Here is a 14,827-nt window from a genome sequence, read left to right on the forward strand (position 1 = left end):
CAACCCTTTTGTTTTTGTCTGGACTGGCCTCCAATTCATAATACTCCTGCTTCTACTCCTTGGGCAATTGGATAGTTGTCTTCCACCATTCACAACTTTGATCCTTGTTCCAAAAGCTGACATCAACACAGTGTGGCAAAGTTTATCTGATCTAGTGTATGTCTCTACTGATCTCCTGATGTGGAGTGTAAGTACCTCAGATTTTAGAATGAGGGTAGTAAACTCTGGCCTAAAGGCTACAACTTCACATCCAGCCTCCTATCTGTTCTTGTAAATAAAGTTTTATTGGGAAACAACTATGTTTATTCATTTTCTGGATGCTTTTACACTATAATGGCAGAAGAGGTTACAATAGGCATCATATGGCCCATAAAGTCTAAAATATTTACTGACTTCACAGAAAAAGTTTCTCACCCCTACTCTAGTAGGAAACAAGAAAAATGCAATAAGTGAAATGCCTTTCTTTCTGTGGTTTGTCTAACTCTCTGTGCTAAATGCACAGAGATCAGAGAAAGCACTGTATTTATGAGATTGCCACCCAGCCAAAGTTCATTCCCATCTGGAGATGGTAACTATGTGGGGCCCTGGTACACTGGAAACCCCAGGCCATTCTGAGGAGAAACCAGGTAAAAAGATTCCAGCCTTCCCTCTCCAGGGTATATGTGGGGTTTTACCACCACACCAGGAAGGAGAGGCCCTTGCAAAGGCAGTTGGGCACCTGTTCGGGTGTGTTTTGGACTGGATTTACTCAGCTAACTGTTGGCTTTACTTACCACAGCAGGTCCACCAGTCCTCCCTGCCTGGCAATGGCAGACTTCACCCTGTTAGCAAACTGCACAGCATCTTCATCTTTCTGTAACAAAGAATGAATCAGATCACAGCACAGACTCATGGTCACAGGCAGCTGAGTGGGGATGCCTGTGGGGAGGGAGGCTCCTACCTCTCTGGTCATAGGAGGCAGGTACCAAACGCTGCAGACAATGGCCCAGCTGGTCATCATTCTCAGCAGGTATGTCACCATCCCGTACTTGCTGCTGTTCCAGAATGCATCACCAAACTGAGGGTCATACTGAAAAACACAGGAAGCTGCATGTGAGTAGTCCAGCAATGTATACTGTCAGACATATCTGTGAATAGATCCACTGAGCAGAGAGCATCTCCCATCTCCCATGAAAACATTAAGCAAGCAGCTCTGTACATAGCACCTCTGTCCTTGAGCCATACTTAACTGTCCTCAGCTCTGTGCAGAGCATCAGTAAGGCCTCTGTTGACCACCATCCTCCAACCAACAGTGATTTGCTACACACACACACACACACACACACACACACACACACACACACACACACACACACACACACAAATTAAACTTTCCAGATACATCCAAAATCATTGAACAGAATAATCTACTCCCATGCACCCATTTCCCTAACTATTGCCATCTTCACCTGCCCCCCCTCATTAACACCATGGCATCCCCTTATAAACATGTCTAATATACATCCAAATATACATCTTCTTGTATAATTGCTAGCTTTTTTATATCTTTCCCATGCCCCAGGCTGAAGAACCAATAAGAGCGCTTATAATATGCTATTTTACTATTTTAATATAATTGCAAAAACAATTTATGTATTTATAATTTAACAACGTAAATTATTTGTTTGGACAGGAAGAATTTATCTGTGCTGATTAAATCAGTGTCCATTAGGGAATGGCTATATACTGATGACTGTCTCTCAAGGTTGCAACCAGGGACTGGACTTTTCATCAAGAAGTAGGCATTTGTCAATGCCTCTAATGGAGGCAAAAGCTATCTCAATGGTATTTTAGGGAAAATACAGCTGTAGCTACAAACCTTCCTCTCACCAAACACACAGAAATCCCAGGAGCAGAAAAGCCTGGTCTAAGATGGGCTAGAGGAGGAAGTTACAAAAGAAGAGAGAAGAGCTGAGTGTTGAGGCTGCATGAAGCACAGTGGAGCCTTTCAGTATCTAGAAGGGCTGTGATAAACAGGGCAATACTCTAAATGAGGGATAACAAAGGAATGAAGTATGGACAAATAAAAGAAAATAAAATTTCAATTTGTTCTACAGGACCAACATGTCACTGATACCCTTTTTTCTGGGAGGAGGCCACCAATGTGGAAGTGACTGAGCTTGAAGGATAGGGATTAACTGTATGTTCTTTTTTAGGCCTTTCTAGCCTTAGTTTTAGAACAAAATCAGACAAACATGTTAAGATTACAGCGCTAACTACAAAAAAACATTGAGACTTACTAACAGAAACTAAGAAAGATTTAACTGTGGAAGGCTTAATAAATTCACTAAGAGAAAGTTAAAGGAGAATTTCAACCAATAAGCTAAGTTCATGACGATAAAGAAAGTGCTGTTAGCCAGGCACAATGAGTGGTGTGCACTTTGGTTAGAGTTCAGTCTCTCTTCCAGTCTGGGCTGGCATTACAGTACAAACAAGGCAAAAGTACAATAGCACCTCAAAATCAGACAATGACTTAACTTCCGTGGAAATATGATTAGCCTTGATGCTGCTAAAGTTATCCACTTTATGTACCAAATAAAAATTCATGTAAAGTATACATGTATTTGCTTTGCAGAGGAGCCCACGTTCCAACAATGGGTACAAACTATTCTCCAGAGCAATATACTTCCAGTAGATCCCTGATCATCACTAGCCAGGGACATGTTAAAATGTCCATTTAGCAACTCTGGTGTAGAACTCAGTATCTGCATTTTAAGCATCCACCAGGTGCAGTTCACACAGCTGATGTCTCAGAATGATTACTGAAGTGAAGACCAGCCATACTAGCAACTCCCTGAGCATACTCGGTCAAAGGCCCGACTCCCATTATGCTAGAATGCAGGTCAGCCCACAGGAGACACCATACCCCACTGCCCCAGTAGACACCAATAACGGACTATCCACTGACTCATCAATCTCCATAAAAGGCTCAGCTACTCTAAGGTATCCTGCAGTCATTCTTTTTTTTTTTTTTTTGCCGGTCATGAGGCCTGAACTCTGGGCCTGGGCGCTGTCCCTCAGCTCTTCAGCTCAAGGCTAGCACTCTACCACTGGAGCCACAGCACCACTTCCGGCTTTTTCTGTTTATGTGGCGCTGAGGAATCGAACCCAGGGCCTCATGCTTGCAAGGGATGCACTCTACCGCTGAGCTACCTTCCCAGCCCCTGCAGTCATTCTTGTGCCAGCCTTTCCTTGTGCCCTGCTCAGCTGGCAAAAGGCAAGCAGCTTGCATGAATTGGCCTACCCCAAAATCAAGGCAATTAAGAATACATGCTAAGCTTGCTACACCTCAACTGTAGGCACAGCTACTGATCCTACTAAGATTTCAGCCTAGGTACACACTGCCAACAGCCTGTTTGACAGAATGATGAGGTATGATCTGGATTCTTTTTAAAAAAATATAATTTTATTATTATTATTTTATGTGGTACTGAAGAATTGAACCCAGGGCCTCATGCATGCTAGGCAAGCACTCTACTGCTGAGCCACCTTCCCAATCCCAGGTCTGGATTCTGTAAGAAAAACTTTGGACCCACTGTTGACACTCAAAGGTTGAGAAGGAAAGAAGAGAAAAAGATGGTAAGCTGACTGGCTGGCACATCGCATGTATCCAGGGAGCTTGAAAGGACAAGTTGACAAGAGCGGAGCAGGGTGGAGAAGCTGCTTATTGGCATGAGATGACGTTGCTACCCAAGCAGTAGAGTCCTATTGCACTGTGGTGTTGGTAGAGACCTGTCAGTCCTTCCTTCCACCCAATGGACCAACCTAGCCCACAGCCTCCTCTTCCCATGGGGAGTGCTCTCCAGTGAGCTAGGTCTATGAAGAGTGAGGTAGCAAGTGAGAGGGGCAAACACAGAGCTGATGAGAAGCTGCCATTTCTGAAATCTAGTAGTGAGCAGAGATCTGGTTCCTCTGCTAATGCCCAGGCCCCTGGACCTCTTTACTGCTCCCAGTCTCCTCCTTTAGCACCTTTTTTGACATGGTCAGCACCTATCCAGCTGGGACAGGACAGCATGCATTCTTGGAGGTCCTGTACCTTGATAGCAACAGGGTAAACAGTGGCTCCAATCTCAAAACTTCCCTTTTTGAACATCATCACCGACGTGTTATTGATACAGGTTCCTAAAATGCAGGTAGAAGTAAAACATCTAAGTATAACATAATTATAATAATTCCAATTCTTCTAGCAGCTCCTCAAACAGTTACCTTGTCATCATCCATTTCATGAACACTTTACAGAGCTAGGAAACTCCTCTCCGTGGCCATATCGCCAGCTAGCACAACTTGACCTAGACAAGGGGCCAGGGACACTGAGCAGACTTGGAGGGCTGAGGGATACTGCAAGAAACTCCAAGGACTGCCATCAGTAAGGGACTCCTGGACTGAAAAAGTTCACACTGGGAAACTCGTGCTAAATTCTGAGCTTTGTCCAGTTTTTAGTCCTACTCACAGTCTAAATGGGACCTAACACTATATAGTACAAATAGACAACTCAAGCAAGGGCTGAGGGACAGGTTTCCAGGCATATCAGGCTCACAATCTTAACTCGCTTCCCATCCCAAAGCTCTTTATGGTCATTAACCCCTTCTTACCTTCTGGGAAGATAAGAATAGGCAACTTGCTTTTATCTTGCACGTGTTCAGTCAGTCTGTAGAAGAAGAAAATAAAAGTTCAGATGATTCTCTGCCCTTGGTTATCAAAGTGCATTTATGTTTATTCGACACTAAATTTAGAGGGGCAGACAAAATTAATGACTACTTTTAAACTCATATAATTGTTCAATTCAATACAGTACTAATATCTGGACCCAGAGGATACTGCAAACTTGGTTCTATCTGAAGGAAGCAACAGCCATACCCTCAATAAACCCTGGCTATCTGACTATACAATGGTCACACTGGATTAAACCATGCTATGGTCTAATGGTGACTTCCTTCACTCAAAAAATGATGGTGATGATAAGTGGATGTTAAATCCAAAATGTTAGGTGATACAAAATTAACAGGACTTAAGAAACAAAGAACTTCCACTCATCTGGTCGAACCACTACTAAATATCTCCATGCTGCTGATCACATGTATGGTGTAAATGTGTACACCATTATATGTTATAGACCATGATAGACAATTTGCTCCAGGACAGTTAGAATGAACTTGTGACTTTAAATGAGCATCATTTTTCCACAATACTGTGAAATTTGGGAAATTATGTAATCACTTAATCACAATTAAAAAAAAAAAAAGAACCTGGGGAAGGTAGGGAGGGAAGGAATAGTAGGGGGAAAACAATGGAGGGGGTAACAATGCCCAATAGGAAGTGTACTTATTACCTTACTCATGTAACTATAATCCTCTGTATAGTATCTTTACAATAAAAAATTTAAAAAAAAGCCGGGCCCTGGTGGCTCACGCCTGTAATTCTAGCTACTCAGGAGGCTGAGATCTGAGGATTGCGGTTCAAAGCCAGCCCAGGCAGGAGAGACCGTGAGACTCCTATCTCCAATAAACCACCAGAAAACCGGAAGTGGCGCTGTAGCTCAAGTGGTAGAGTACTCGCCTTGAGCTGAAGAGCTGAGGGACAGCGTCCAGGCCCAGAGTTCAAGCCCCATGACCGACCAAAAAAAAAAAAAAAAGATGGTGAAATTCGACTGTCACCATGGTGGTATTGAGAGATAAGGCCATTAAGAGGAAACTAGATTTTAAGAAAAACTGATAAATGCAGTCCTCAGGACTGAGTCACCTCGAACATGGGGGAAGGCAAGACAACCCCTCATTTTGTCTGTCTACACAATCACTTGCCCTTCTGCTTTTCTACTGTGTTAAGACAAAACACAAAGGCCATGCCAGATACAGATATAGATAACCAATTTTGGACTCTCTAGCTTCTAGTCTCAGGCATTCTGTTATAGCAGCAGAAAACTATGTAAGACAGTTCTCTTATCCCCTTGGCTCAGTATTCTATCCCTAAGATACAGCAAAGGGAACTCAGTGTTGGGGGGGGGGGAATTCACTGTCTCTATAAAAGATGGTCTTCCACTGATTGTGGGATACAGTGCTGACTGGAGGCCCTAGGTTTGGCCCTAGGTTTGCCTCTACGTATACTCTTTAAATTACCTACAGCCTTAAGTTGATTTTTATTAGTAATAATGAATTCACTTGGAGATTCAAACATCAAAGGAAGCTCCTATTTGGGCTGGAGATGTAGTTCAGTAATAGAATGCTTGCCTTTAAGGCCTTCCATTTCATTCCCAGCACTGCCCAAAGAGGAAAAAAAAGACTCATATTTTATTAGGATGAGTATAATAAAACGTTATTAACTTTAGAAACAATACTCAGATTTCTGTAAACTATATGTTCCCAATTTCAGGAAAAAACAAAACAAAACAAAACTTGTGGAAACTTTATAGGCTCAGCATAAAGAAGTATTCCTACAATGCTTATTTTGTCCATTTACCTCTTAGCCACCAGATGGCGATCTTTCACTTCAGACCGTTCAAACCAGACATGTGGGCAGGCCTTCACCATAGCTCTCTGAATAACACCCATAAGGCCTCCGTGCACCTGACCCACCTAATCCCAGACAAAGGAATAATTAACAGTGAATTCGTTCTCACACAATTGCTCCCCTGGTCCCACAAAGTATCCCAATCTCTCACCCTCAAATAGTTGATTGCTAACTAGGTTTCTTTCAAGGAAACAGTACTCAGACTCACCAATCCTAAATTTCTCTTTGTTATGAGTGACACTAGAGGTCTGTAACTAAAAATATAACTAAACACTTAAGTCAAAATAACCACCAAGTTCTATAAAGTAATCCTCCTTGGATAGTCTCAAATGCCCTCAAGTCTAGCTCTCCTTGGGTCCCCTCTCCCCCGGAATCGTCTACCATCTAACTGCCAGATACCCAGACCAAATATTCAAGGCACAATCTCTAGCTACTCTGTTACTCTGCTCAGAACAGCTTTTATCCAAGTTCTTAGCATTCCCCAGGGGAATCTAGGTTGAGGCCACATGTAATCACACACTTATATATGTGCCTTGTGTTCTGTGAAGGGTCCAAAAGTCTCCCAGCACTGATTCAGCTAAGTAAGTAAGTCCCATTTCAAGAAAACAATAGAAACAGAACTTGTTTTACCATGGCATAATAGCCATCACTGGCCAAAATGATCACGTCGATGGGAGATGTATGATTAGCCACACAGATGCCACCATTTCTTGGTCTGTTTTTCCTGGGGGTAAAACATACGCAAAGCAACAAGAATGAGTGTGTAGGAATTCCTTTGGAAAACAACTCTCACCTCACAAGTGTCATCAGAAGCTAGCTAAAAGCTAAGGAGTATGGCTGAGTGCAGGCAGGCCACATTCTTGGTCCCTGCTCTCCCCTTGCATCGCTACCAAGTCCCCTCACCTGTCATGGTAGGTAATGATAGCTGTCAAGGCGCGCACGCAGATCCGGTAACACATCAAGTGAACATGTTTACTCAAGAACTCCTTAAACCTGCAACAACATGATAAGATTTGGGGTATTGTTTGACATAGAGGAAGACAGGACAAGCTGCTGACTCTTAACTACTCAACAGTCTGTCAAGTACTTTCCTAAGCATTAGTAAAACCCTATAATGTATTTTCATTCTTGTAGTCACTCACAAGAAAACAAAGAAATGCAACGTAGCTTGATTATATTCGCCCATGTTATGGTTCCTAGCACAGGGGAACCATGGTCTCCTAGGTTCCTTTGCCCACTTAACTTGAGTCAGGCCTGAATGCAGCCCCCTCACAGCCTGGAAGAACAGAGATCTACTGGCTCTCCAACTTCCCCTGAGGTTTCAAAAAATAAAAAACCCTCCCTGTATTCTAAATAAATTTTTTAGCACTTATTCTCTAATAAGTTTATGAACCTAACAGAACACATAAAACTAAACACATGATCTCTGCTGGGGGCAGAGATACTAGTATAATCCAGGCCTTGGCTTTGAACCCAGAACCACCAATAAAACAAACAAAAACTCCAAACCTCCAGACATGCTATAAATAAAATATGTTAATATCTGAGTCCCAGACTACCCCTTTGGGAGTTGCTTCCTTTATTTTAAAGTGGGAGGAATATATGGGTTGGAAGGCCAAAATAACAGTCACTGATCAAGATCAGGCACAAAATGAAAGTCTTTAATGTGGATGCCAATGTGAGCATGAGGTTTCTTTAACCATCTAAGATTCTTGGGTTGGAATAGCATCTGAACAAGTGGTCTCCTTTCGCTGTGAGTCACCATTCCCAGAATGATGTGCCTCCTCCTCCCTGCAGGAACATTCACACCCTACTCACCTTCCATTTGGCAGGTATCCCACCACAGTGGTGCCCACCACCAGCAGGCTGATCCCCGTGAATGCAAGAGCTATCCTGTAAAAGACAAGAGCACATCACACCAGCCCAGGAGACAGTACATGTGGGAACACTAAGGCAAGAATCAAAAATACAGATCTGAGTTCAATCTCCAGTACAGCCAAAAAATAACAAAAATTTAAAATGAAGAGCTCTTCACAGAAATAGGTGTGCGTGTTAGAACTAGAGTTCCCCTGTGATTCCAAACTAACCCTCACTGACATGTCTCCTTAGCCTCAGCAGCTGGAATGACAGGCCTCCCTAGGGTCACCTGGGCTGCCCTCGGGCACCTGCTGTCCTGCTGGCTTCCCCTCTCTTCAGCTTTACAGCCTGGCAGAAGCAAAGCCTCTGTGAAGCAATAAGAAGTAAGGCCTGAAGGTACCAGCATCTGGCACGACACTCAGAACAGCACAGGACACTGAAAGCTAGAATTCAATACTGCCTCTGTATCAGAGAAGCAGGATTCAGGAAAGAAGGCCATGCCCAGAGTGGACAGGCCAGAAAGTACACCATGTTCCCTGGCTGCGTTCAGTCCATCTAGGCAAGCGATCTGTCTTTAAGAAACCCAACTATTGCTGTTTAATATCCTGAATATTCACAGATCTTGAAAGAGTAATGCTAGTATGCCCTTCTAAGCCAGAGCAAAAGCCATACTATCCTCTTTCTAAAATGGAAGATAGGGAGGTCCTGCATAGAGTGAGGCAGAGCATCAGGCTTTCTGTTACTGCACTTTTCCTCACCTGAGTGGCAGGAGGAAGCAATATCGAATCAGCACTCCTAGCCCCCATAACACAGTGAGCCGAAGGCTGATGTACTGGAAGTTATAATTGGTTCTGCTCAGCAGGTTCCATGACTCCAATTCCTCTGCTGAGAATCTCTTGGTCACTTCATCGTCCATAATAGTCTCCATTCCTTTCCGGCAAAAGTAAAAAATGTCAGAGAGCTCAAACTCCAGAGTATTATCCAGAGCCTTACTACTGCCACTTCGACGAATTTCTTTGATTTCTTCTTCTAGTGAAGTAGGATCTTTTGCAATTATTCCTGAAAAATACAACACACCTGTCAAGTGGCATGCTTCAGCAAAGTATGTGAAAAACACTCAGGGTACGTAGCCATGAAGTGTAAATGTAATGTGTGCTTCAAAGGTTAAGGAGTTAGAAACCTGGTTCCCAATGTGTGGTAGACCTTTAAGGTAGGGCCTTATGGAAGAGGATTAGGTCACAAGGCTGCTGGCTTATTAAAGGGAAATCATGCTGTGGGAGTGGGTATAAGGGGTGGAGCCATTCCCATGATATTGGGTTGTTTTTATTTCTTTTATTTTTTTATTTTATTTTTTTTGGGTCCAGTCATGGGGCCTGAACTCTGGGCCTGGGCACTGTCCCTCAGCTCTTCAGCTCAAGGCTAGCACTCTACCACTTGAGCCACAGCACCACTTCCAGCTTTTTTCTTTTTGCTTATGTGGTGCTGAGAATCGAACCCAGGGCCTCAGGCATGCAAGGCAAGCACTCTACCACTGAGCCACCTTCCCAGCCCTATTGGGTTGTTTTTAAAATGCAAACCTGGCCCCTCAAGTTTGTGAGATCTCTTTTGCCATGTAACAGACCCTTTCCTTCTTTCTTCCCTTTCACATATCCTGCCATGTGGTACAGTTAGGGAGCCCCAAATTTCTATCCAAATTGAGCTAAATACCCTTTTTCTCTTTTGCAAAGTACCCAATTGTGTTATAGCATCAGAAATGAATTCAACCAGTGTACAAATGAAAGCACTTTGAGACCTATATCAAAGGACCCTTAGGCTAAGGATCAAGACTCAGGTCTTGGGAGGTGAAGGGTAAACAAAGGAGGAGGCTGCAATGCTTGGTAAGAAATGTACGCATTATCCTGCCCATGTAATTGTAACCCCTCTGTACAGTATGTTCTCAAATAAAATAAAATAAAATTAAAAAAAAAAAAAAGACTCAGGTCTTACCATTGGTATAGGGCTTGTAAAGTTGGTGGTTCTTCTCCTTGGCTCCTCTCTCCATTCTCAAGGTAGCCCACTGAGGAGGGAAAAAGCAAAACAGCAGTGCAAGAATGAAATTCTTTTTCAGGGAGCACATCCACTACTACTCTGTGAAAGCCTCAATCCCAATCTGGAGAGCCAATGGTAGTCAGTTACTACCCATCAAGAAAGGGGGCTCCACTCCTCTCCCAGGGTGGCCAAAACCCAAGGCAAGTTAGCAACTGTACAGAACTGAGTGTATTACAAGGAGCCGAGGCAATCTGTTCAGACTCTCATCTCATTCACCTGAACATTCTCCAGACCAAGGAACTGACTAGCAAATAGCACATGACCAGTGAAGACAGACTCCTTCAAACTGCTGCCCACAACCAAATTACCACAAAAAAATGACCATTTTTGCTTTCAGGAAAATAAAGGACTTTCTTTAACTTCCAGAATCTGGTTCTCTTTATCACAAAACATGATTTCTTAGCAAGGTCATTTAGAACAGAAGGACACCATGTATGTGACAGAACTTAGAAAAGGCAAGGGTGTTACACATTAGGTGTCTTCATTACTAGTAAAATCCAGACTACGGAAGAGAGCTAGAAAGAAGGAAAAAAAAAAAAGCAGCTTTCCCTGGAGCTTTCTACCTTCATTAATAGAGTCCTTTTACCTGGGGTAAATAGAGCCAGCTCACCTACTCCCTCGTGAAATATGTTACCAATGAATACCTCCACGGTGAGTAAAGGAAATAAAAGAAGATTTCAAGAGATGCCTCTTAAACTTTGTCCACAGCTGTGCACAAAGGAGAGAATTCTATCACGGGGAGAGAACACTATCATGATGCATAAGGCATGGAGCCCAAGGCATTCAGGGTACACTATGCTGGTGGAGCCTGAAAAAGCAGCAAGACTGTTCTATTACAGGAGGGAAAGTTAATCAATTTAATCTGACCTCGACTGGAAACCTCAAATGTCATTCTCTAGAAAACAATAGGTGGCTTTAGTGTTATCCACTCAAAGTAAGGTCAGAAATGAGAAAACTCAACCCATGTTTCAACATTTAAGATTAGGTGAGCATTGATGGCTTTTGGTTCTATGAGTGGATAATCTTTTCTGGGGGAAAATGTTAATTCCTAAAACAAAAGAAGATGAACTGCCTAGTTTCCGAAAACTTAGAAAGACTTGATAAGAAAGCACAAGCTACACGTCTAAATATATGAACACTAATATTTAGGGTTCCACATTCTTGCTATGATCCTGTACTGACACTGCAAGGATAATCATAGTAGAAGCACTACTCTTGTGCTGAATTCTAAAACTCAGACTATACTGCAAGAAGCAAGTAACACAACATTAACCTCTCAAGGATGAAAAGAGTGCAGTCTCTCTCATTGCTGCTGATGCTCAGCTCTGAAACTGTTTAGCTGCATATACCCTTTCATCCCCTTTGGCTTCTGCACATTACAGAATGCTTCTGTGTTTACTAAGGCACTGTCCAGTCACAGAGTAAGGGACAAGCGGTTGGGCTGGAGGAAATCTGGCAATTAGCTGAGAACAGCCTGTTAAGGGATGACTAGGGCAGCTCACTCAACTACCTTTGCCCTAATAGAGAAAGGGCCTGGGAAAACAAACTCCCCAAACACTTCTAACACTGCTGGGGGAGTGGGAGAGACTAGACATAAATATACTAAGCAAACTGAAGCTAATTTAATTCAGTCCTCACACTATACACCTGGAGAGTGAGAGATCCCACAGACTGCCCCATCCAGATGCCAAAAGCAAGGCCCAAATTGTGACTAGTGCTTCTGACTGGCTATTAAATGGGGTTTTCACAACCTGCCACACTGGGATCAATGCTTTGTCTGCAGATCTCAGGGAAACACTATTTATGTTTACAATTTAATACAAAGAACAAAGATCAAGATGTGCCCTATACAAGAGTTGCACAGGAAAGGTAAGGGGTGGGGGTTCCAAGTCTTTTCTAGATACATCACTCTCTAGCATCCAGAAGGTTCATTAAATCCCCTTGTTTTAAGACTTTTCATAGTTACGAGAATTTGATCTCCAACCACCCACTCCTGAGGCTTTGCAACAAGCGCTCTCATCGCTTCAGCATAAGCTCAAATGTGGGCAAGGTACTCACTAAGGACAATAGAAAACATTAATCCAGGAGACATCCCTACAGTTAGGGCCTCTCTGACAGAAACTAGGCATAAAAATCCATCACATTTTATATTACAGGCCAAAGCATAATAGTGATATCTAGTAACTATACAATGAGCTTCTATGAGCTGTCACTTTAAGAAGTATAGTTTTCAGATACTTTGGAATAAAATTAAGAATCCTAGGTTCAGAGTTCATTTCACCATAAAAATTGTCTCTCTTCCCGATTTGTCATTTACGAGACTATTCAATATCAGATTACTTTATTCCCCTTTCAGCTTCTCCTAGACAGAGAAAATTTAAGGGCATTAACAATACTAGGCTCTTAGGTAACATTAAACTGAACAGAGCTTGGCAGGTGAAATGCAGATGGGCACTCAATACAATTCTGGTACTAGTTATATCAGTCTCCACTACATTCCCACCAACTAGATACATACAAGAACCTGATCCCTGAAAACCACAGGGCTTATACTTCCCCAGCAAAGATTTCATCCTCTCCCTGCTTTGGCTATAATGTTCAGGTTGCTACTGTCAAGTCTACACTTTATTTCACAGAAGGGCCAACCTCACATTTCCAATTACAAATCCAGGCAGCATCCTCATGCAGCAGCTGAGAATCTGCAGTGGCATACTTCTTCATTACTGCAGTAAGCTCCTCCACACATTCCAGCCTGAGAGCTGGCATCCTCTCCCTCCATCTACCCAAGTTGCCAGGCCTCCAATGTCACCAAGTCCTCTGAAGTGGCACTCTCACATCTGCTCGTTCCATATTCCTTCCTTCCCTCCTTTATTGACCTATAAAAGGCCAACATCAGCTCAACTTCTCTCTCCCTCAGTCCTCCTTCCTGTACCTGAACACATGCTGCCAGAGCCTGATCATATCACTTTCTGGCTCAACCTTCAATGGCTACCGAGTGTCTAATAAAATAAAAGTCATAAAACCCACCTTGTTGCTTCATGCACCTTTTTGCTCTAACAAACTATGTGCTGCATCCAAACAAGATTGTACCTTTTCACCTTTACCCAATAAGCTTGAAGAATATTCTATCATTTTCCAAAATCCAGGCCTAATGCCAAATCTACTATAAACTGTTTCCTACCCAACTTCTGCATTAGAACTTTAATTGGGCACTGCATGATGAATTAAGTATATGTGTGCATATTTGTCTCTCCTAAGAGACTGTAAGTACTTTTGGAAGCAGGAGCTAGAACCCACCAAGTGTATAGTCTGACAGTACCTGGCACGTAGCAGGTAATTAATAAGGGCTGTACTTAATTAATGAACTCTTAGTTTTTCTCTCCATCAAAGTCTCCATTTGAAAAAACAGACCTGAAACGATAAAAATCTAAAACGTTTTCCCTGCAACTAATCATCCTCCTCTCCTTGAGCATGTCTTACCCACTCAAAGTTACAATAGAATGGACATTTACTACTCCCATGTGAGGTTAGAATTACCACTCCTCTCCAGATAAGGAAACAGGCTGCCAAGTTCAATGATCAAGGTAAGTGTGGGAGCTGTGGAAAATCCCAAGTACTCAAGGTGAGGGATACCTGCTCCAAAAACAAATGCTCTTCCCACTCTAATCCCACAAGCACATGAAGCTGGTCTTCCAAACCATCACAGCCTCCATTTATCCAGTGGAGCTGGAAGATGTGCAAACTGCCAAAGTCCCATCCTTTTCTCCCTAACTTGACTGATACCTCTCACCTGAGGCAGAGAAACACAAGTTTCTTCTGTTGTTCCCAAGTCATTTTCAACCCAGTTGGACTTCCATTCTAAAATGCTATCATCACTATGAAAAGGAAATCTGAAGCAGATACACTCAGGAAAGGACAGAACCCCTTTAAATATGATACTCCTTGAACATTCTGGTCTTTAGTAACTCAGCATCCATGGGACCTGCTCTGAGTTTAGTCCTCCAAGAGAGGAATCATCTATCTACATCCTCTCCATCTCTAACAAAAGCAGACAAAAGCACAACTATATGAACTGAATGCTATTTAATGGTATTTACAAAGAAAATCAGTAAAATGTAGAAATGAATAATGAGGAGGGGGTAACAAATGTTCAAGAGGAAGTATACTCATTGCCTCACTCATGGAACTGTAACCCTCTGTATAGTATCTTTACAATAAAAAAATTAAAAAAAAAAAGAAATGAATAATGAACCATAGCAACTAGGGATGGAACCCAGAAGTTCACACATGATGGCAAGCATTCTACCACTGAGCCATACCATCAGCTTCTACTCTTTTA

The 14,827-nt window shown here is 42.6% G+C and overlaps 1 protein-coding gene across 2 annotated transcripts in view; it reads right to left on the reverse strand.

Annotated features, from left to right (window-relative positions):
- Positions 1-14,827, reverse strand: part of Gpat4 (glycerol-3-phosphate acyltransferase 4) — a 43,134-nt gene that overhangs the window by 5,515 nt on the left and 22,792 nt on the right. For both annotated transcript variants that reach the window (XM_070016100.1, XM_070016101.1), the window contains exons 3-12: positions 10,387-10,456; positions 9,159-9,459; positions 8,362-8,436; positions 7,447-7,536; positions 7,174-7,267; positions 6,493-6,608; positions 4,632-4,687; positions 4,076-4,161; positions 941-1,069; positions 774-853 (exon numbers count right to left, since the gene is read on the reverse strand). In XM_070016100.1, the coding sequence (XP_069872201.1) occupies positions 774-853; positions 941-1,069; positions 4,076-4,161; positions 4,632-4,687; positions 6,493-6,608; positions 7,174-7,267; positions 7,447-7,536; positions 8,362-8,436; positions 9,159-9,459; positions 10,387-10,456 (1,097 nt within the window). The remainder of the gene's footprint in view (positions 1-773; positions 854-940; positions 1,070-4,075; positions 4,162-4,631; positions 4,688-6,492; positions 6,609-7,173; positions 7,268-7,446; positions 7,537-8,361; positions 8,437-9,158; positions 9,460-10,386; positions 10,457-14,827) is intronic.

Source organism: Dipodomys merriami, unplaced genomic scaffold (genome assembly GCF_024711535.1).
Source record: "Dipodomys merriami isolate MVZ:Mamm:240054 unplaced genomic scaffold, mDipMer1.0.p SCAF_12, whole genome shotgun sequence".
Taxonomy (NCBI): Eukaryota; Metazoa; Chordata; class Mammalia; order Rodentia; family Heteromyidae; genus Dipodomys; species Dipodomys merriami.